Source organism: Girardinichthys multiradiatus, chromosome 19 (genome assembly GCF_021462225.1).
Source record: "Girardinichthys multiradiatus isolate DD_20200921_A chromosome 19, DD_fGirMul_XY1, whole genome shotgun sequence".
In the NCBI taxonomy this organism is placed as follows: Eukaryota; Metazoa; Chordata; class Actinopteri; order Cyprinodontiformes; family Goodeidae; genus Girardinichthys; species Girardinichthys multiradiatus.
Window position 1 is genome coordinate 36068384 of NC_061811.1, and position 21761 is coordinate 36090144.

A 21761-nucleotide genomic window follows, 5' to 3' on the forward strand; every position below is an offset into this window, starting at 1 on the left:
AAAGGTTACAGCAGTCCATTAAGTTGAAAAATTCACTGAACTTAACATTCTAAGTATAAACACCAGGGGTTCTCAGTAGCGGCTCCTTGACTTTGACACCAGCTCCCTCCGGACCTTCTCCATCACTGACCTGGGCTTTTTAAATCTAAACTTAAACCTTTTTTTATTCAGAAAGGCTTTAATATTCAAAAGCATGGTGGCATTTTATTCCAGTTTCCTTACTGTTTTTATTGTTATTTTCGTTTTTTTTTATGTTTCTTCTTTCACAACTGTAATGTAAAGCACTTTCTTTCCCTGGTCTGCAGTTTTTAAAAGGAATATACAAATAAATACAATGAAATGAATTCCACAGCAAAATGACAGGAGGGAGAGTCAACATGAATGTTCAGAATCCCGAGTATCATGAAGTTAGAAGATGTGGGGGAGGGATTTGGGAATGTTCTTCTACCGTATGCCCCACACTTACAAATGCACACTTCCAGGTGACAAACTCGCGCTCACACACACCCACTCAACACAAACACTCCTTTTTGTACATACGTGCCTTTTTTAATCATTAAAATATTATTAAACACTTAAATTCAGACTGTGTCCCAGTTACCTTTAAACATGTGGTGCAGCCACATAAGTCAAAGAACATTTAGTCGCTCCTTTCCTCTCAACCTTCAGATTCTCCAAAAAACTACTTTCAACCACCTTTTTTAGAAGAAAACTGTACTCAAGAAAAGTTTCAGTCTAGCATTAAAAACGATTACGGCACTGATAACGCTATCTTAATGACCTTACTATGGGTGCCTATGCCAATGGCATTAAGGCACGCATTTTAATTTTGTGCATTTTCATTAACTGGATTCTATTCCTTGCATTTGTTACTTCAAAGCTGGACTATTGTAATTCTTTACTATCAGGATGTCCACAAAATGGAGTTAAAAGCCTTCAGCTGATTCAAAATGCTGCAGCAAGAGTTCTGATGAAAATTAAAGAGAGATCATATTTCTCCTATTTTAGCTTCCCTTCATTGGCTCCCTGTTTAATCCAGAATAGAATTTAAAATTATCTTCCTCACATATAAAGCCCTTAATGATCTAGCTCCATCATACATCAGAGATCTGATTGTTCCATATATTCCTAACAGAGCTATTCGTTCTCAGACTGCAGGTTTACTGGTGGTTCCTAGAGTGTCTAGAAGTAGAATGGGAGGCAGATCCTTTAGTTATCAGGCTCCTCTCCTGTGGAACCAGCTCCCAGTTTTAGTCTGTGAGGCAGACACCCTGTCTACTTTTAAGGATAGGCTTAAAACTTTCCTTTTTGATAAAGCTTATAGTTAGAGTGGCTTAGATTATCCTGAGTTATCTTTGTAGTTATGCTGCTATAGGCTTAGGCTGCTGGATGACATGGTGACCACTTTCCCTCTGCTACATACTACCCTCCAGTTTTGCATGATTTGCTGTAGTTTTAATTTTATGTTCTCACTCTTTCTAGAAGCTACATCTGGCCTGGCTCTGTGTTTAGCTACGTCACCTTCATGGTGGGGGCATCGGTGGAGCTACTGCTGCCAACAATGTAATGTTCTCCTTTTATAGATGATCCACTTGGCCCTGTCTTTCAGTGTTTAACCCTGTCTCTCCTAGCCATAGCTACTGGCTGAGCTTTTACTATGACTAACTGTATGTGCTCTCTTTCTAGACTTTGCTGCAAAGTCAATGCAAACGACTGTCCTCTGTCACTAAGCCTAATCCAGGAGGAGTGAATGCTGGAATCACTGACTCGATGCAATCTGCTGAGTTTCCTTAGATACATTTTTTTTTTTTTTTACCATTTTGAATAATGAACTGAACTTGACTGCATTGTTTGATAACTAGGAGCAAATTGAATGTATGCACTTGACTTGAAATCTGTGACTTGATTAACTGAACTTTGTGAAGAGACGACGTGTTGTAAACTGAATTAATCTTTTTTTTTTTTTTTTTTTGATTTCAATATTCACCAAAATAATGATAGTAATTTTTTACCACAATCAAGCAGTGCAAAAATCATGGAATATTTTCAAGGTCTTTTAATTTTAAAATGGTAATACAATCTTTAGCTTGACAAGTCGTAGCAATGTAACCAATAACACCAGTAACACCTGGATGAATATCTTATTTGGGATCAGGACGAAACATCAACAATATGCTCTACATTGACTATGACCTGCTCATACTTTGACTACAAATTTGGTCCTCAAATCACTAGCACAGCACCATTAGCACAGCTGCAGGACAACGCCAAGAGGCTACATGCCCTTTAAACTAAAATGTGCAAAAAACCTTATGGACACCAATAGGAAAAAGAATAAAAGGATTAGTAAATAAACTGAAAAATAACAATTAAGCCTCAGGCAGGACCAATTGTCGACACTTTAGAAAAGGCAAATATCGCCTGATGGCACACACACCAATATTTAAACAGGCATATCTTTGGGACGCACAGCTCTGGTGTCATCGTCTTCTTGCAAAGATGCACCAATAAAAACAGCAAGATTTCAAAATAATTTTCATAGACATTTAAATTTGTTTGGTTAAACACAAGATGTTCATTTTAGATGAAAAACATGCATTGTTTCATAGGAAAGCCTTTAGTTATTTGTAGTTTAGCTAGCAATAGCTTCTGACCACCATTGGGTTCAGAGCTAAATCCTTGAAAACCGTCATCGTTAGAAACTGTGTTTTTATACTGGAGAAACAGCAAGCGTTTCTTAAGTTTAAATTTTGCTTTGTTGCATTGTCCGCAGCACATTAATAGTGTGACAAAGAAGGTGGTAAGTTGGCATGGAGTGAGACACAGAAGCTGCACATGCTCTGTGTTTACATACACTGGCATGAGCTGTTCCATGGATGCAGTTACATGCATGTGTGCACCACCAGCTGAACAAGAGGGGAGCTCATTCAGCCTCTGGTAAGCAGTTAGTATACGAAGCAGAACATGTATCTGTGTGAATTATATTGTGTTACTGGCATCCCCCTTCTCTCAGACGGCATAACAGCTTATTCACAAATTTTGTTTTATTACATTATGAGTACATCTAGTCCATTTTGTAACATTTTTAAAGTTTGGGGATGTAAGAAGAAAGCACTTGTGTGGTACCTCTTAAATTTTAAAAAGGGTACATATGGTGCCAACATGTCACAAATGGCTGTTTTAGAGGGTATGCTAAGATTTTCATTGACTAATACAGCTCTCAAACTTCCCTTCTTTACCTTTATCCCTTTCATATCATCCTTTTGTGTTGTGATTTACATGTGTTTTGCATGCTTCGCGATCAACTGAAAGATCCCGACATGGAATAGCAGGGTTGCAACTGTCCCAATATAATGTCCCTGAGGCAACTTAGGGGGTAATAATTATCCATTGACCACTATGATCTGTAATACAGGACTGCAGAGTGAGTGTGACAAAGCAAAGATAGCAGCAGGAACTGTTTCAGTCTGCAGGTACACAAGGAAAAGAGATCCTATCATCCTCTACTGTCCATCTGCAGCGAAAAATGTGTTAATCAGCAGAATCAGTTGAAGATAACTATGCCAAGGATGATGTATGACAACTTTGCTTGTATTTAAAATACTAAATGTTTTTGGACAGTGCGCAGAAGGAATATAACACAGAGCTCACCCCTGGGGAAATCCCCTGGGGTTTAAGGTTGCTAGTTGTAAGTCACACCCCTTTGATTGTGCAATCCCAGGTACATGAGCTGAAAGTTTACACGGGCCATCATCACAGCCATGTACTATGTGAAAGTACAAAATGATCCATAATGGAGGGTTTGTGCTTGACTGTTTATTGTAGAACCATGATTAAAATGAGTTTTCTTAGCATCATTTTGGTGCTGTTAACAGGCAGATTGTGCACATTGTTTTAGTAGATGTTTCGGGTTGCTACTTCATTTAAAAACAAAATATTTAATTTAAAGTGTACAATTTTGGCAGGTGGAAGATAAGTTTTTATTTTCCATTGTGTGTAATTTAACCTGACCAAGTAACAAATGTATTGAGTATTACACCTCTGCGGCAGCTTCTATGTACGAGTGTGACCTTTATAATAGTAGCAAAATCTTTCAAGTAGCCTTTGCAGTTGCTGAGATATATTTAATTCAGCTTAGGCTTAGAATTTTTAAGCAAATATCTCATAAAGAAGCATGTGATTAACTCTTTGACAAATGAGAAATACACAAGTTGAAAAAGTTAGCATCATCAATTTCAAAATTTAAACACCCCTTTGAGAGTTGTTTTTTTATGCTGGACCAAACCACATACAAAAACAACTCAAGTTAGCATATTCAATCATGTTCAGCTTGCCTAATAACTTTTACTAGATAGAAGTCTGTAAACTCTGGCATGTCATTCCAGTTCCTTTACGTACAGGTTTATGAAACTGCAATTCATTACAGATAGGTTTTAAATCCCTATTTTGGATCAAAACCTGGTTATATTGACACCTTCCTTTGATGAATGAGCTAGCAGAGGTTAATGTCAGAGGAAGGTTTTGATTTTAACTGCCTACAAGCAATAGGCCTGTTTCAGGAAAGTAAACCTCTTTATTGTAAAAATGATTAAAAAGGCAATGAATAGGCATGTGAACAAATGTCTTAATAATTTGAGGCAATTTTTATGGTTACCTACAAGATGAAGATGATGTCTTGCTCCACATGCTTGGCACCAAACTAAAACCTTCTCAGACAGGAATGTTGATCAAATGCACTCCTCATAAGAACAGCAGCTTTTGATTTTTCTTTTAAACCATTATAAAAAAGCAGCAGCTTTCCATTCCAATCACCAGTCATTTTCAAGTTCACCTTGCACACACAAGAGACAGACAGGGTTGTGTGGTAGAAAACAGCCCCTGGCAGCAGAGGCTAACTTTAACACACCATGCTATGCTGGCAGTTACATGTTCACAAGACTCCTTCAATGTAAACTGGAACTCACTTAATCTGATTTCCTTCCCCAAGTAGGAACCAACAGCTGAAATAGACAGTCATGAATGTGACTGTGGGAATCAATTTGTGCAAAATATGGACAAGAGGCTTAAATAATCCAGTCTCCTCTAGTGACTTGTTTGTGGCGAGTGGAGTTGGAAAAATGTAAAGAGACACCACGTGGATCGGGTTTCTCTTGAAGGGAGGACGAGCATGGCTGGGAAGACGGCAGCATGTCGGTGGTCTTTATTGGCCACACAGAGTTGGACAGAAGCCCCAGAGAGAAGCGAGGCTGGGTTGGGCAGCATTGTACACCTATTTTTTGCTCCTCTCAGTTTTTAAGCATGTTGCACATTTAGCTTACAGACAGAGCTACACTCCTACATGAGCGTGAGACATGTATGGACACTAAATCTGGGTAGAAATCCTGAAAATCCATTAGCAACACAACAATATGGCGCCACAATAGAGACAGGCTGGTGTTAAATGTGGACTCAACAGGCTGGATCTACTATCTATTGAGATTAAGCATCCACAGCAATATGGAAAAGATTGGAAATGGGTAGGGCCTTAAAACATTAAATTTATAGGATGAGCACAGGGTGACCGTCACTTTTCAAATGAATGCGGGCATGAGTGGAGCTCCTATTTTTGAGAACATTGAACTAAACAATGTTGTTTTTTTAAGTGAGGAACGTGGATAGATCTCATACAGCACTGTGTATGGGGTGAAAGATGTACTGTGTATTTTTTAGCAGCAAACTTTTTTGGTTATTTTAATTTGGGCCTATGCTTCTCCCTTCACTTTAAACTTAACTCTGCCATCTTCCGCCTCACTTAATACATAAGGAAATGAAATACTCAAGCTCCAACCTTTAAAACTGTCAGGTTACTCTGAGGGGTTTTATGCTGCCTGATTGTTGTTGTTTATGGACAGGAAATGGAGCAAAGACGAGAAGAGAAGCTGCAGCTTTGAACTCCTCCCTCCAACCATCATGCAGGCCAGATCAACAGAGATGTGTTTAATTTACAGGATTGAAGATTCTGCCAGCTAATGTGCTTAAACATAATCAGGATTTTCCTTAAATGGGAACATCGTGATGGGTTAACTCCTTTGTGGCCAAAATTATGTAAAGACCTGAGAGTAGTTTGATTTTTGGATGTAGAATTATCAAAAATGTGCAATAAGTGAGTACTTTTATCCAAGACAACTTTAACTCTTAGTATTTGGCAGTTTTTCACTATTACTGTGGGTTTTCACTGTGCAATAATAGTTTAAGGGGAAAAAAGCTAATCGCATTTGGTCTAAATGGCCACTTTTTAGTCAAAATGTTACATTTCTGTTAATAAAAATGCAAATGAGAACAGTTGTTCTGGGGATTTAGCCATTAAAAAGACAGTTTATGAACAAAGATAACAAGAGAGAATAAAACGGATGCTAGGACAACGGCCAACAACAATCAGCCAAGTATTATGTGTTAGAATTACCCAGTCTGCCCAGACTTAAAACCAACTGGGAGTATGGAAAGATTCGAAAACTGATGTTCACAGATACTTTCCATCCATCCAACCTGAACTTAAGCTGTGTTACAAAGAAGAATGAGAAAAAAAATTATGTTTCCACATGTACAAAGCTGGCAGAGACATGCCACGAAAGACCTGCAACTGATAGTGCAGACAAAGGACGCATTGGTCACCGGGAGGAATAAAAATGTATACCATACTTTTCACATTTTGATTTGTAAAGGATTGTGTGTACGATTGTGCACCACCATACGTTAATCTATCACAAATTTTCATTGAAATACGTTTCAGTTTGTGGCTGTAACGTAGCTAAATGTATACCGGTTCGAGGGGTATGATTACAGGCTTCAAACACGATGAGGATCAAATAGATGAAATTCTAAGTCCAGCATCCTCCTATTCTGTGCCTATCCAAATGTTTAATCTGTCACCTTAGTCATTCACCCTTCTTTCACTACATATTTATTTTCAACCATATCATGAGATGCTAGTGTTCCTGTTTTCTCCCCCTTAGTCTGTGTATCTCTAGAAGTCTGGGGAGGAGGCAGCTGGAGAGACTGAACCAGAATAAGGCTGCAGGTCCAGATCGTGCCAGCCCTAGAGTCCTGAAGGCCTGTATGGAGCAGCTCTGTGGGATTCTGCAGCACCTCTTCAACCTTAGCCTATCCTAGGAGAAGGTTCCAGTGCTGTGGAAGAGATCCTACCATGTTCCAGCATCAAAGGAAGTTTACCTATCAGTCCTCAGTGACTATAGTCTTGTTGCTCCGACATCCTACATCATGGAGGTACTGCAGAGACTCCTGATGGCACAGTAAGAAAACAAGCTCATATCAGGACCCCTGCTACGCATCGTCATGGAGTTGAGGATGCCAACAAAAGTCAAAGAGACTGGACTGGAGACGCAACTGTGAAGCCATCTATAAGAAGAGACAGAGCAGTCTGTACTTCTTGAGAAAGCTTTGATCTTTTAGTAATTGCAGCAAGACACTGCAGATCTTCTGTAAGTCTGTTGAGGAGAGTGTGATCTGTCATCATCTGCTGTGGTAGCAGCATCAGAGCCAGGGACTTAAAAAAGCTCAACAAGCTGATAAAGAAGTCTGGCTCTGTTCTGGGGACTCCTGTAGATCCTCTAGAGATCATTGTGCAAAAAAGGATTCTTCATAAAATTAAGAACACTGGACGACCCTGAGTATCCTCTTCATGAAATGGTCGTGCAACAACAGTCTTCATTTAAAGGCTTCTTCAGATCCACTGTAATACTGACCTCTAAAGGAGACCTTTCTGCCTACTGCCATCATGCATAACTAGTTATCAAACAATCCCTAAAAGCAGCAAATCAGACAATTATTAATCTCTTGTCAGCTGCCAATTTTGATATCAGTTATTGAACAATGAAGGGCACGCTAGGCAGACCATAAACAGAGAAGCCGTTGAGCTGAGATATAAACACTTTACCCCATATGAAACCTGTCGATGCACAAGTTGTCACTGTATGTATCTTTGTGATTGTATTGTCAGAAGCTCAGAGCAATGAGAGGTAATGTGTATTTTTAAAGTAGCACCATCTGGTTCTATATACCAAAACCAGGGTGTTGACATGGCGAAAGGAGTCAGAATCCACTAGGATTCACTTAAACTGCTGTACTATTTTTCCTTTCATTTTATATCAGACAGCTACTCTAATCAAGGGCCGCCTGACACTTTGTTTAATTCAGACGACTGCTTACTGTGCAGTGGTCACTATAGTTCTGCCCTGACACAGTCATGTGTTTCATGGGGGACAGTTATTGCAGTGGCACAACATGCTTCTGTTTACGTAAAGACAGAGAAAGATAGGAGACAACGAGAGGGAAAAAGTCATAAACCCAAAGCAGCTTGGGACTTTATCCCCTTCATTATCAAACTGAAAATTTTCTCTACAGCGAAGTGAGATAGCTTAGCATAACATCAAAGTTAACTGTGCAGACCAGTACATTTGTTATTCTTGAAACAGCATTACCAGCGGACACAATCTTTATTAGTGAAGCAACAAGCAGATGCAGCATCATTCGATCATTTGATTGTAACCGGTGGTAATACCCAGCTTTAGATAAGTTAGGATTTTGTAATAATTAATATCCTTTTTTTAGCTAAACATTTACATAGTTTTTCTCACCTTTGATCAGTGGCAAGGGCGTGAGCTCAATGGGTTTGCCTTGAGAGCGGAACTGGGATGAACTCTGTGACCGCTTTTGCTTGGCCTTCCTTACAGACTTCCGTGAAAATCCGTCCACTTTGTCCACAGACGGAGATGAGGTGGGTGCCGAGGACATAGCCCTGCTGGGAGAGACGCATGAAGTGTTAGAGGGTATTACTGTTCCTAGTTTTCATTCACGTTTTATTGACTTGTTGAAGCCAATTACTACATGTGCAATTAACTACAGAAGGATGCCTATTTGAATGCCAAGAAACAAAAAACTCAAAACCCAGTTTGAAAGTAGGGCCAAAGGTTTTTCTCCATTGAGGAAAATCAAGATGCGGAAAGATTGGATTCGACAATATTTGCTGCAAACTGTTGGGCAGAATTCACTTTCACAGACAAACTGAGTTCTTCCACCTCTTACAATAACATTCACACAAAATTGCAGTAAAACAGAGAATGTATCGGTGGCTGCAGCACCCATCTTGTTTAATGTGACCCTCACAGCTTTGCTGTGGTCTCCTCAACAAGGCTGTCTAAGTGTGGGGCAGGGTTCATTCGTCCGTCCGTCCACTTTCTCTTTAATTGACATTGGGTTGTGGGGGTAGGAGGTCCTGGAGGGAACCCCAGATATACAGGGGTTGGACAATGAAACTGAAACACCTGTCATTTTAGTGTGGGATGTTTCATGGCTAAATTGGGCCAGCCTGGTATCCAGTCTTCAATGATTGCACATTGCACCAGTAAGAGCAGAGTGTGAAGGTTCAATTAGCAGGGTAAGAGCACAGTTTTGCTCAAAATATTGAATTGCACACAACATTATGGGTGACATACCAGAGTTCAAAAGAGGACAAATTGTTGGTGCACGTCTTGCTGGCGCATCTGTGACCAAGACAGCAAGTCTTTGTGATGTATCAAGAGTGAAGCATGGGGGTGGATCAGTGATGGTTTGGGCTGCCATATCATGGCATTCCCTTGGCCCAATACTTGTGCTAGATGGGCGCGTCACTGCCAAGGACTACCGAACCATTCATGAGGACTATGTGCATCCAATGGTTCAAACATTGTATCCTGAAGGCGGTGCCGTGTATCAGGATGACAATGCACTAATACACACAGCAAGACTGGTGAAAGATTGGTTTGATGAACATGAAAGTGAAGTTGAACATCTCCTATGGCCTGCACAGTCACCAGATCTAAATATTATTGGGCCACTTTGGGGTGTTTTGGAGGAGCGAGTCAGGAAACGTTTTCCTCCACCAGTATCACGTAGTGACCTGGCCACTATCCTGCAAGAAGAAAGGCTTAAAATCCCTCTGACCACTGTGCAGGACTTGTATATGTCATTCCCAAGATGAATTGACGCTGTATTGGCTGCAAAAGGAGGCCCTACACCATAGTAATAAATTATTGTGGTCTAAAACCAGGTGTTTCAGTTTCATTGTCCAACCCCTGTATTTCCAACACATCCCCAGTCCAGAAGGGATTAGTCCCTCCATCTCCTCCATGTAGGACTTGCGTGGAACACCTATAGAAAGGGAGGTGCCCAGGACACACCAGATCACATCCCCAAACCACCTCACCTGATACCTTTTGATGCAGAAGACCAACAGCTGTCACAGATAATGGAGCTCAAAATCCTACCTACAAGAGTGACTCCAGCCACTCTATAGCGGAGGCTCATTTTAGCCACTTATATCCAGGTTTTTAAGGGGACAAGCCCTAGGAAGGTCGGAACATAACCCGATAAATTGAAAGCTTTTTTGCTAAGCTTCTTCACCACAACAGACTGGAGCAGCAGCCTCCTTACTGCAAACAAAGCCCTAATCTGTCTATCTTTTGCACCATCCTACATTCACTCATGAGAAAGACAAGTCATTTGAACTCTTCTACCTTAGTTAAAGACTAAACTCCAACTTGGAGTAGATGCCCTCCTTTTTCAAGTGAGAACCATGATTTGAGATTTACAAAAATGCACTAGGCCGCTTCACTCAGCTGCAAACAACTCCAGTGCAGACTGAAGGGCTAAAGGTTTGGAGATGACAACATAACAAAATCCTCACAAAGCAAACATCCATGAAACCGACTGAATGTTACAATGATATGTAAACTCAAGATATGATATGTAAGCTCAAGATACTTGGAATATACAAGCCAACAAAATCCTTTGCAACATTAATATGCACACCGACATATCTATATGCAATATATTGTCCAGCTCTATCCCTAAACTAGACACCTGGTTGGGAATAGACCTCCAGCATTACGCCTTAAGATCCTGTCCATAAACACTACAAACAGATCAAGGTCAAGGGGTTGTCCCCACGGAGTCAAACACCTACTGAAAACTAGCTTGACTTTGTGCCAAGAATGCAGACACCACTAATGCTTTGTTCATACAAAGACAAGCTATCCCTTGCCTGTAAACCCAGACTCAAGCAGCTCTCCACACATATTGCCTCAGGGAAAATGGTTGTAAGTCTTCCACAAAACACATGTAGACTGGATAACTTAACTCCCATGACCCCTTAGCACATCCAAGGGAGTAAAGATGTGGTGCACTGTTCCCCAGCCAGGATGAAAGTCTCACTGCTCCTCCTAAATCTGCAATTTAGCCTGCCTTCAAACACCCCAAGGTAAACTTTCCCAGGAAGGCTGAGAAATGTGATACTCCATGGGTAGAAAAAAACCCTCCTGTTTTCAATTTTTTAAAACCACCACAGCAGTTGGCCACTCTACCTGTGCTTTCCTGTCTGCCATGCAACATTGAAGAAGCTAAACAACTGTAATAGTCCTTCTAGGTCCAAAGTTCTGCGATCTGGGAGTATGCTAAGGCAGAACACTGCTGTTCAATACACACCCATGTGCCATTGTGTACAAAGCAGATAGCATATGCTATTTAACGTGTTCGATTAAAAGACAAAGTATAGCCCAGTAAATTTGTACCTTACCATCAAGGGGGTTTGTGTGTGTGTGTGTGTGTGTGTGTGTGTGTAAGGATACGGATTACTCTATTATTATTATTAATTTTATTTTAATCCCATTACATTTTGATGTATTCCTGTTAAACTTGAAATGTAATATTAATCATATGATAAGACACCCGTCAAGTAAAAAAAAAAACAAGACACTGTACACTTATGCTGGGGGAAAAAATGGAACTCAAAAAATGTAAAATAGGATGAAATTCATTGGGCCCAAAGAATAGTAATTTATTTCTGACATTTTTTATTTAAGTGGATATTATAGATGCATTGTTGAGTACCTAATGTTGACTTGTACAATGGACAGGTGGAGAATGAACTCCTAACATTCCCAAATGACTTCGAAGCCCATCAGGAAGAAAAAAACCTGTGTCCACAAAACCCTAGAAGTACAAAGATGTGTGCAGCAGTTTGAAAAGCTGGCTGCCCTTTTTGTTCAACCCATCTCAATGAATATGCTTTTTCTGACATGAACCTTATCAAGAACAAACACAGAACACGCCTTAAAAGATGCACATTGACGAGACTCACTTAGAGTTCCAGTGTCAAACTATTGACCAAAATATTGCGCAAAATGGTTAAAAACAGCTTTTGTTCAAATACTGTAACGTTATGTTTTTTTTTTTAAATACAAACGTTATAACATTTTAAAACTTGCATAACCTGTGATTTGTTCAAACATGCAATGAATTTAATGTGTTCAAAATATGTTTAAAAATATTGGTGGCATCGTACAAATGTAGCATGACTAAGATTTCTGCTGTAAAACTCCAAAGAAACTAGTGTTAAGAGATGACAGAGACAACACTGAGAACATTGAGCTAATCAAATAAAGTTCAACAGCCACCCAAAACAACTCTACTTCTTAGATTGATAACTAGATATTTAGTCCATCAAATTATTAGGAAATGGGCATTAAACTTGATAAAATAATGCCATGTATATGTTTATTTTTAAATTAAAAAAAATCTTAAAAGATTTTGCTGACTTTCTGATAATTCAGCTCATAAGATAGTAAAATGCATTTACAGTTAATCGTGTGTGCAAAACGTACAGAGACCATAGTTCTTCCTGCTTCATAAGCTTGCTATGAAAGCCATAAAACTTAATAACCAGCAATTCACCTGCACTTTGCTCAGCTCTCCTTACACCTTTATCTCAGCAGCATGCAGAACAGCTCACATGGCAATAGGGCTGAAACGATTCCTCAAATGATACAAGTACCTTGAATACTAAAATTCCTTGAGGTAGAGTTTAAATTCAGTTTAACTACTCATTGCAGTGTGTTCTGGCCGGGTGGTTGGTTGTGTTGCACTCACTACCCCTATAAAAGCCTACACTGCTGATATGTGGATGCCACATGCGGTTACTAGGGAGACGGAGACAGGCACAAACAAGTGCTGAGAAAACGACAAAGTTTCAAAAGTGTCGAATGATTTTAAACTTAACAGATAAATAGAAAACAGCACAGTGCTGTGGACTGCAAAACTGAACCGGCATTCCATTATAACACGTCCTCAATGTTGCAACACCTGAGCAGGAAACAGGCGCTGCAGCGGCGGACCCCCCTCGACTCCCACAACTAAGTCAAGGCTTTATTATCAAGTCACACTTCGACAGCACACCAGAAAGACATATTTTACTGACCGACCACTTTGGTAAACACCAAAAGTCAAAAAAATAAAACAAAAAACAAATGCGCTCCTAGTAATCAATGGAGAAAAATTAACCAATCACAGAATCTAGACTGGATTAACAAATGTGTAAATCATGATAAAACTCTGATACAAAGCAAAATTAAAACAACCGTCACACAGCATCAAAAAGTTTTAATGAGCTTTTTTTTTTACATGCTCACCATTATTTTGATTTGCTTATCATGTTTATTCGCCCTGTTGGTCATTTCCCTACTTCATCTATTTTAATTAATTGCTGTCAGCATAATACTGTGAATGTTTTCAAGTATAAAGAGGTTTGATTTGGCAAAACAACTAAGTTGAGAAAAAATGTAGAGAAAATCGAACTGGACAGAGGAGCAGAGCCTGCTGTAGGCACAACTGTTGGAGGAGAATAGAGGAGTGTTGAAAGGTACATTTGGTTCTGGGATCGCGGTGCGAACAAACAGGCAGACTTGGGAACGCATTCCCGAGCAGATCAGTAGGTCATTCCTTCTGCTTTCACACAGCAGCCTGGAATGTTGAGAAGCTCTGGTACCTGCTGCAATCAGAATCTGGAGAGGAGATAGCAGCACACCAGCAAACTTCTCCACAGACAGGGGAGTGTTATAGATGACCATTAAGGCTACAGACGTCATCACGTACAATACAGGAAATACTTATTCACCTCATTTAGGTCTTCCTTCCTTCTTCGTATATAGTTTTTAGATTATTGTTCTGCATGTTGTCTAGAATTTGTATTTATGTATAACTGTTTTTCGATTTTTTCCAAATTTAAATTTTTGAAAACATTTTACAGTTTGTGAATATTTAAATAATTCTGTATTATATTGTTAGTCAATTATGCTCACTTTTGATACATGGTTATTTATTATTGTTTCTATATATTTGCCCTTCCTTAACATTACCTCACTAGAGGTGCAGCTTTAATCTTTCCTGCTGCTGAAACTATTGAAATTTCTTACAGAGGGATGATAAAGTTTATCTTATCTCTATAATAATAATCGTATGATTGCCATAGAAGTTTATGTGTTCATTTACTTGACTGTTTAGGGGGTGGATCCTTATGCCGTCGAGCCAGTAGCGTTTTATTTATTCACTGTTTTTCATTGAACACATAATCTGTCCTTTCTCTCTGTGTTTCTCCCATTTCTCTGCTTAAGACACTCTTAGGGTTTGTCCCAATTCAGGAGCTGGATCCTTTGAAGGCCGTATTTGTAGGCCGATTACGTCGCACCGCGGCGACGAAGGCTGTCCCAATTCATGAATCCTTCTGAGACTCCTTCAAATGCGGCCGACAAATGTGTCCTTCTTTTGCCAGATTTGAAGGATGGGTCGTGAGTATCCTTCGCGGTCCATCATTTCCCATGATTCATTGCGGGTCGAAGCGGATTGGTCAAGCAGGGGAAGCCATGGCGGACCACAGTGGCAAGAGCTGTGATTAAATTGTGAAAAATTACACTTTCTGTGACACAAATGAACTTCTACAATGTTTTTAGCGTGGGAATATAACTATGTAGACGTGATTTAACAAGACATCGCTTAATTTCAAATGTGCTCCGTGTTTGGAGTTTTCCGCTCCCGCCGTAGTAACTGCCGCCTGGCCTCGCCAGCCTTCCCGGCAGTGAGGCTAGACCGTACCAATTCGCAGCTGCTCACTTCCAGCCTCCGTGGTTTTAGCGGTCGACAAAGGACCCAGCCCACGTAGACCGGGTCCTTCGAAGGATGCTGCCCCTTTATGGGACATACCCTTAGGCTCAATAAAAGTCCTTGTCACTACTCTTAAGATTTGTTCACTTTAGGAGCTCTCAAAAGGCCAAAAGCCTGGTTCACACAGGAGGCTTTTTTAAGAAAATCTTATGAGATATTCCTGCTGTGTGTTAAGAGTGATCTAGTCTGCTCAGAAGGACGTCAGGATCTCCCCAACCTCAAATTGGGGATATTCAACATGCTGAATTGTCTTGGCCCGATATCCTACCATGTGGGATGTTCCCCAAGAACAAACGAGCACAGAGCCTGTTGAATGTTACATATAGTCAACCAGAAAGCGAGGTGACACACTGAAGGGAATTACTCTGAACTTACACTTGATTCCAAGAAAGCTTGCAAGATTTCCCATCTCGCATCTGAATGTTTGTGAGTGAAATCTGTGAGTGGTGTGTGTTGTGCTTGCTGTGTAGCTGTATACCACACACTGTAGAACCAAACATGATATACCTACAATTTTATTTAATCGTCATAGTCTCTCAGGTTTTGAAAATCAATTTTAAAATCTTGCCGTGTTAACCAGGCACAAGTCGCTTTGCGAATAACTTTTATCTTACTGAGGTAAAGTTCTAAGAAAAATCTTCCAAGCAGCTTGATTATGTTTACCTTTTTGATGATAGGATATTTTTATTTCTTCTCCATTTTTGCACCAAAAAAAAAGATCAGTGTAATGTGGCACCCAAGTACACTACAAGGGTTCTGTTTTATCTTGATAACATTCTACTTCTTGATGTTTAAAAAAATCCAGAATGCAAAATGCAAGGGATCCGTTATGCACTTTTCTATTTGTCACCATTTTCACTACAGAGGCAGCTAGCACTGTACTGATATTAAGTAGGGGTGCACCGATTGCAGTTTTCTGTCCGATCAGCGATCTTTTAAAAGCCTGACCTGCCAATTTCAATTTTTGCCGATACAGATTTGTCAGGTGTTATAAGGACACAATACACCTTCAATGTTCCAATCATGTTTATTGAAAAACACTGAATTCCCATAAAACAATACAAACTTGTTTTAACTGCACAAGGCAGTGCTCTCAAATATAAATGAGAGGTTTAGAGCATTGCTGTCCAAACTACGAAATTAACCAAACTAAAAAAAATCTGTTTAGTCCATCAATTTTTACATTTTCAGACTTTTGCGGAGGAAGATAAGATCAGTGAATAAGATCGATTTTACGTGCAAGTATCGCCCGATTGCAGATCACCCTTTATTGAGGAAATCGGGGTCAATTGATCTGTCGGCCAATTGATCGATGTACCCCAAATGGTAAGTCGACATGAAAGGGCTGACCTTCTTAAATGTTGATGTTAGAACTTTTTTGTTTCTGGGGGACAATTATTATATAAGGCTCCAATTATACAAGATTTGGGACACTAAGCGGTCTCTGGCAGGGTTAGGCCTGCCCTCAACATGGTGTGAAATTTAAAAGATCCCTCTCCAACACCAAAACCAGAACCATGCCTTTACAAAACAAATGCACAGGCAGTGTAAATGCCACCCTGTAATAGGTTAGACTGAATTTGGCTCCTGACAAGTAAAAGTAAACCTCTTGGATGACAAAAGACATCCGAGCAAGCAGAGGCATTCTGAACGACCTAAACAAGACATTTATTCTGTCTCCCTCATGCATGCAGTCATCACTATTGCGCTTAGGCTGAGACCTCTAACCAAGACTTACACATATCTCTGTACCTAAAACTAGAGCTGCAACCTGTGGGTCTGGAACCCCTTCATGGTGTCTCCTAACAACTTTGAGCTAAATAGATGGAGAAATGAGGCATGTTTTAATTAGCACGGCAATAACTGCAGAACTGCATCTTTTACTCATTATCTGCTTTTGTTTTTCAAGTACACCAATTATCTTTTTTATTTTCCATAAATGTGGGCTCATGATACACTTTTTTCCCTTACTGTAAATGTTTCTTTGTTTTTTGAAGAGAATAAAATAGAATGATGATTCTTTAATTTCACAAGAAATGTTTTTGTAGTAAATTATTTAGAAACTTCTGATATTTTTTTCCAAGGGTTCTGAAGATTTTGTAGCTCCAGACAACTTTTGTTTGGTAGCTCTTCAGATTGAAAAGGTCGATAAGCCATGCCCTAACCAGACAAAAAGCCCAGTCCAGACTAAGAGACCATTTAGAGGTTCAGGAAACCTTTGCAGGTGTTTGAGTTAATTAGCTGTTTAGGGTGTGACACCATGGGATTCCAATATTGAACATCCATCCATCCATTTTCCATAGCCCCTTCTTCCATACAGGGTCACGGGGGAGCTGGTGCCTATCTCCAGCAGTCTATGGGCGGGAGGCAGGGTACAACCTGTACAAGTCCAATATTGAACATTTCCACTATATTTTAATTTTAGGTTTCTATGATCTGTAAGCCATAATCATTAGAATGTTTGTTTTTTTCCTGGCACTAGTGGCCTTTTTTTGTAGGTTGAGCGATAGAAAATGGGGTGGGGTGGGGGTTATGCAGAAAAGGTCAACGGGTCGGGACGCGGACCTGTGATGGCTGCGTCAACGACTGTAGGCTCCATAAAAGGACTGCTTGCTTTACCCCTGCGCCTCAAAGGACAAAACGTTTCACAATATTCTACCTTTTTAAGGTGTACCTCTAAAAGACTGTTACAGGAGACCACTGCTGCCCACAGCCATCACAATCTTTAGCGACCAATGGGATTAATAAAGCATTTGGAAAAGTTTTAATTAACATGCCATTTTTTATTTAAATGGAAATAAAAACTGTTTAGTTTTTCTTTTTATATTGTATTAGCTTTTGAGAAACGCTAGTCTGTTTCAATCAGAAACAAACTTTCTAAAATTTCTAAACCTAGATCTGCCAGAGGTATGAATATTTTGGGCCCAGCCCTATGGTCATTCCAAATATTGCTAATGTATCTTAGTCAAAAAATACATAAATTTGAATATATATTTGAATGCATTGAGATGTTTGATAATGTGCCATCAATATACTAACAAATATATATATGGTATACAACTGTTCCACAACAGCTATATAAATCTTAAAGCATTCTGCTGTTTAGGCATGAACTTGTAGACATACAGCTTTCAAGGTATACAAAGATTTAAAAAAAGTTTCAAAACCACTAACATTTTATACTGTTCCTACTGCTTAAAATCTATTAAATGACATCCCTGTTTGAAGCATGAAGTAGCAGAACACCCCCCTTCCCCCACCTGTTGATGCACACCGTCGGGCACTCCGACACTATTCACACCATTATAACTTCAATAAAATGGCAAATGGCCTGCACTTGTGTAACGCTTTATCAAGTCCACGGACTCCAAAGCGCTTTATATTACGATCAGTCATCCACCCATTCACACAACGACAGTGGCAGGCTACATTGTAGCCACAGCTGCCCTGGGGCAGACTGACAGAAGTGGGGGTGCCATACAATCGGCGCCACTGGGCCCATTGACCACCCTCCGCAGGTAAGGCGGGTCAAGTTGCTGGTATTTTAGCATCACCTCCAACAATTGTTGCTTTGTTTTTGTAGGTAAACCAGATTAATAAGCTATCCTTTTTGGTTTATACAGTAATAACATAAAACAGTGTGTTATAATGCCACAAGAATGTCATACCAGTCCATACAGGCCTAGTCTACCTAAAGGTTTACTTTATGCAAAACTGAATATAGTTAGAGCTTTTACATTTTCACAATAATACATCAAACAGTGTTTTATGTTTTGTTTCTGACCCTTTATTTTAAAAGGAGAAATACTACACTAGTTTCTCTGCTTGTTAGGAACGATTGATGACATCAAAATAAAATACATTGGTATGCATCAAGCTAAACATTGTAATGGTTAAATATTTTCATCTGAGACACTCGTTTCCCTGAATTTGATTTTATAAAATTTTGTTTTTAAGGGAAAGAAAGCCGCATCCTCTAACAAGCCCTCTGCTCTACAGAAACAGCTGGGACAACCCAACCTTTAAAAAGGTTTGAAGGCTACCAGTCAGTGGCAAACATGGTTCCCACATTAGACTACCAGTATCGGTCATAATGGTGTCTACATCTTGTTATACACACATAGACCAATATCACACAACTTGAAGGGTGGGTGGGGGCAGAGCAAGAAAACTAAAAGAAACAGGAAAGGAAAAACAAAACAACACCACAGACAGCTGCAGGGTCCAGAGTCCAATGGTTCTGTTTCTACCACTGTATCACAAGCAGTCAAAGTTCAAATCCGATTATTTTAAAAGCTTGCATCTCAACAGGAAAGCTAAACATGATTGTGCCTAGGTTGGCAGGGCTATCGCTGCTCCCAGGCACTAAACAGCATCCACTTTAAGACAGCGATTCACAAAGTCTGGATGCATCGACAACTCAAACTCGACCCAGTCCACCTCATTTTAGGGCCCTATCACACATGGGCTGGTATGTGATTCTTAAGGTATAATAATATGGCATAGAGAGAATGAATGCATTGCACTTATATAATCAGCTAATATTGCAGTCCAAACATTTCTTGCAACACAAATTGCATGGAGTAATATTGCAATGACGATAAAGTTGCAATGGTGTGCAGCCCTAATTCATGCTGCTGCAAAACATTTTTATTACAGGTTAAATTCAAGCTGCACAACATATGGAATCAGTCGTCATCGCAATATCAGTGTGTGCAATAATCCCAATTGCAAAGGACTGTTTAGATGACATATTTGGTAGAATATATTTCAAGAGTCATGCATTTACATTTGCATATTTATAATGTGTTTGCCCAACTGGATGGACTCCAACGGCAGTAATGTCTACAGCCGATCCTTATTTTTGTGGCTCAGATACAAAAGCTCATGGAGTGCTGTGGGGACATCGTGTAATGGCGAAGAAATGGAAAAGTCAAAAGAATCAAAATGAATCGGAATCGATTATCTCAACTTTCAGGAGTAGTATCACAATTGCATATTTTCCTGATACCGTGCAGCTCAGTTAAAATGTTGTAACACTTATTTTGATACATCGACTTAAGCAAAACTATAGAACCAAAGCCTGGCAAATAAGTAACTGGTAGTTTTCAAGAGTTTGTTGTTGGAGATGGAGTTGCTGGTGTGCTTTGGATCATTGTCCTGCAGCGCATGTAATAGGCTGGACACCTTCGAAAAACGTTTGTCGCATCACTTCACTGAACGTTTTCCCCAAAGTCTTGAGGATAATCAAGATGTTCTTTAGTAAATGTGAGATGGGCCTTTGTGTTGTCTTGGGTCAGCAGTGGTTCTGGCTTTGGAGCTCTCCTGTGGAAGCCATTTTTGGTCAGTCTCTCTTGCTTATTGTTGAATCAAATTACGTAAAACGTAAAATAGCGGGAAGGATGCATGTTTTCCATCATGAGCTGGCACAGTAAGGAGGCCCTGTGCTACAGAGGGTCAAAAATCAAGCCATTAGATATCAGGCGTCAATTTGGCCATCTTGGGCCTGCAGGAGCAAACTTGACAGCGCATTAGCCAAGCGTTAGCCTGCTAGCAGCGTTAGCTTACAAATTAACCTATACAGAGCATCACATATGTCCGTAAGCTGCCTCCCAAGGATGCAGGAGAATTTCACACATTCAGGCAGTGCAACATATGTACCAACAGGCTTAAGCTTACATAATAAAAATAGTATTTTAGTTCATTAGCTACCGATAGCACGGCAGCTATGGGGAGCTAGCATAAGTTGAACGTGTAGCCGTAATTTAAAAGCTACAAAAGGCAGCCAACTTGTGTGCAGAGTGCAAAAGGAACACGTGAAGAAGGCTAAAAACGAGCTGTATGAAACCTGAATTTAAATGTGTGTTGGTGGAATAACATTACCTGGGCGGGCTCGGGCGATCACCCATCATCCCGGATGTAAATACAGAGACAGAGCTAATGATGCAAATGTTAGCTACAGATCACACACTGACAGTGACCGGGCTGGAAGACACACACAACGTTCTGAGTCCTGACCCGAGTCCCGACTTGAGCACGACTGGCTGGAACTTCTTCCGTCGTGGTACTTCACTCTGATCCTCCACAACTTGAAGTGGAGGCTGCGGCGGTGGTTTGTCCTGTGTCGGGATAACTGTCAGGCTAACTGTGCGGCTGCCTCCAGCTCGGTGCTAACAGCCTCTCCCAGCAGCAAAATCTCGGCCTAAAACAGCCAAACCCACAAGCAGCTTTCCATCCGAATGGAAAATCCTTATACTCCCGTTAAGAACAAAACACGGCTCTACGCAACGATTATGTTGACGCTATTAACATCCCTATTACCGGTTAAACTCTACGTCTCAAACAACACCCTAAATTTGTCGTGTTTTCCGTTGCTCGTTGTTGATTTAAGGCTGCTTCAACTCAGCCTATTGTCAACACTGCTGGGTCGAGACCATGGCACACATTACATAAATGCACATAAACATGCTAGACGGGTGTAGTTCTGCGGTCGACGACTATTGGCTGCGCTGCGCAGTGTCGAAGCCTATAATTGGTTGAAGGAGCTTGCCAGTAAGAAAAGAGGGAAATAAGCTCTGAATCCCGCTGGTTAGGTGGAGGTGAAGGGACAGGAAAAAAAGACCCGAGCGAAAAGCAAAGTGTGGAGTGTGCGAGTAGTCTTTGCAACGGTTCCGCCTCTGTTCTCTCATATAGTGTGCCCTGCAAAAGTACTCATTAATATTTTTAAACTTTTT

At 40.2% G+C, this 21761-nt stretch overlaps 1 protein-coding gene across 4 annotated transcripts in view; it reads right to left on the reverse strand.

The window, feature by feature from the left end:
- LOC124855215 (serine/threonine-protein phosphatase 2A 56 kDa regulatory subunit epsilon isoform) overlaps positions 1-21527 on the reverse strand; it is a 47014-nt gene extending 25487 nt beyond the window's left edge. The window contains exons 1-2 of one of the 4 annotated variants that reach the window (XM_047344891.1): positions 20911-21520; positions 8634-8797 (exon numbers count right to left, since the gene is read on the reverse strand). In XM_047344891.1, the coding sequence (XP_047200847.1) occupies positions 8634-8797; positions 20911-20939 (193 nt within the window). In that variant the 5' untranslated portion in view covers positions 20940-21520. Of the gene's footprint in view, positions 1-4964; positions 5117-8633; positions 8798-20910 lie in introns of those variants that run through there. The other 3 variants (XM_047344892.1, XM_047344893.1, XM_047344894.1) reach the window with 3 other exon arrangements.
- Positions 21528-21761: the final 234 nt, after the last annotated feature.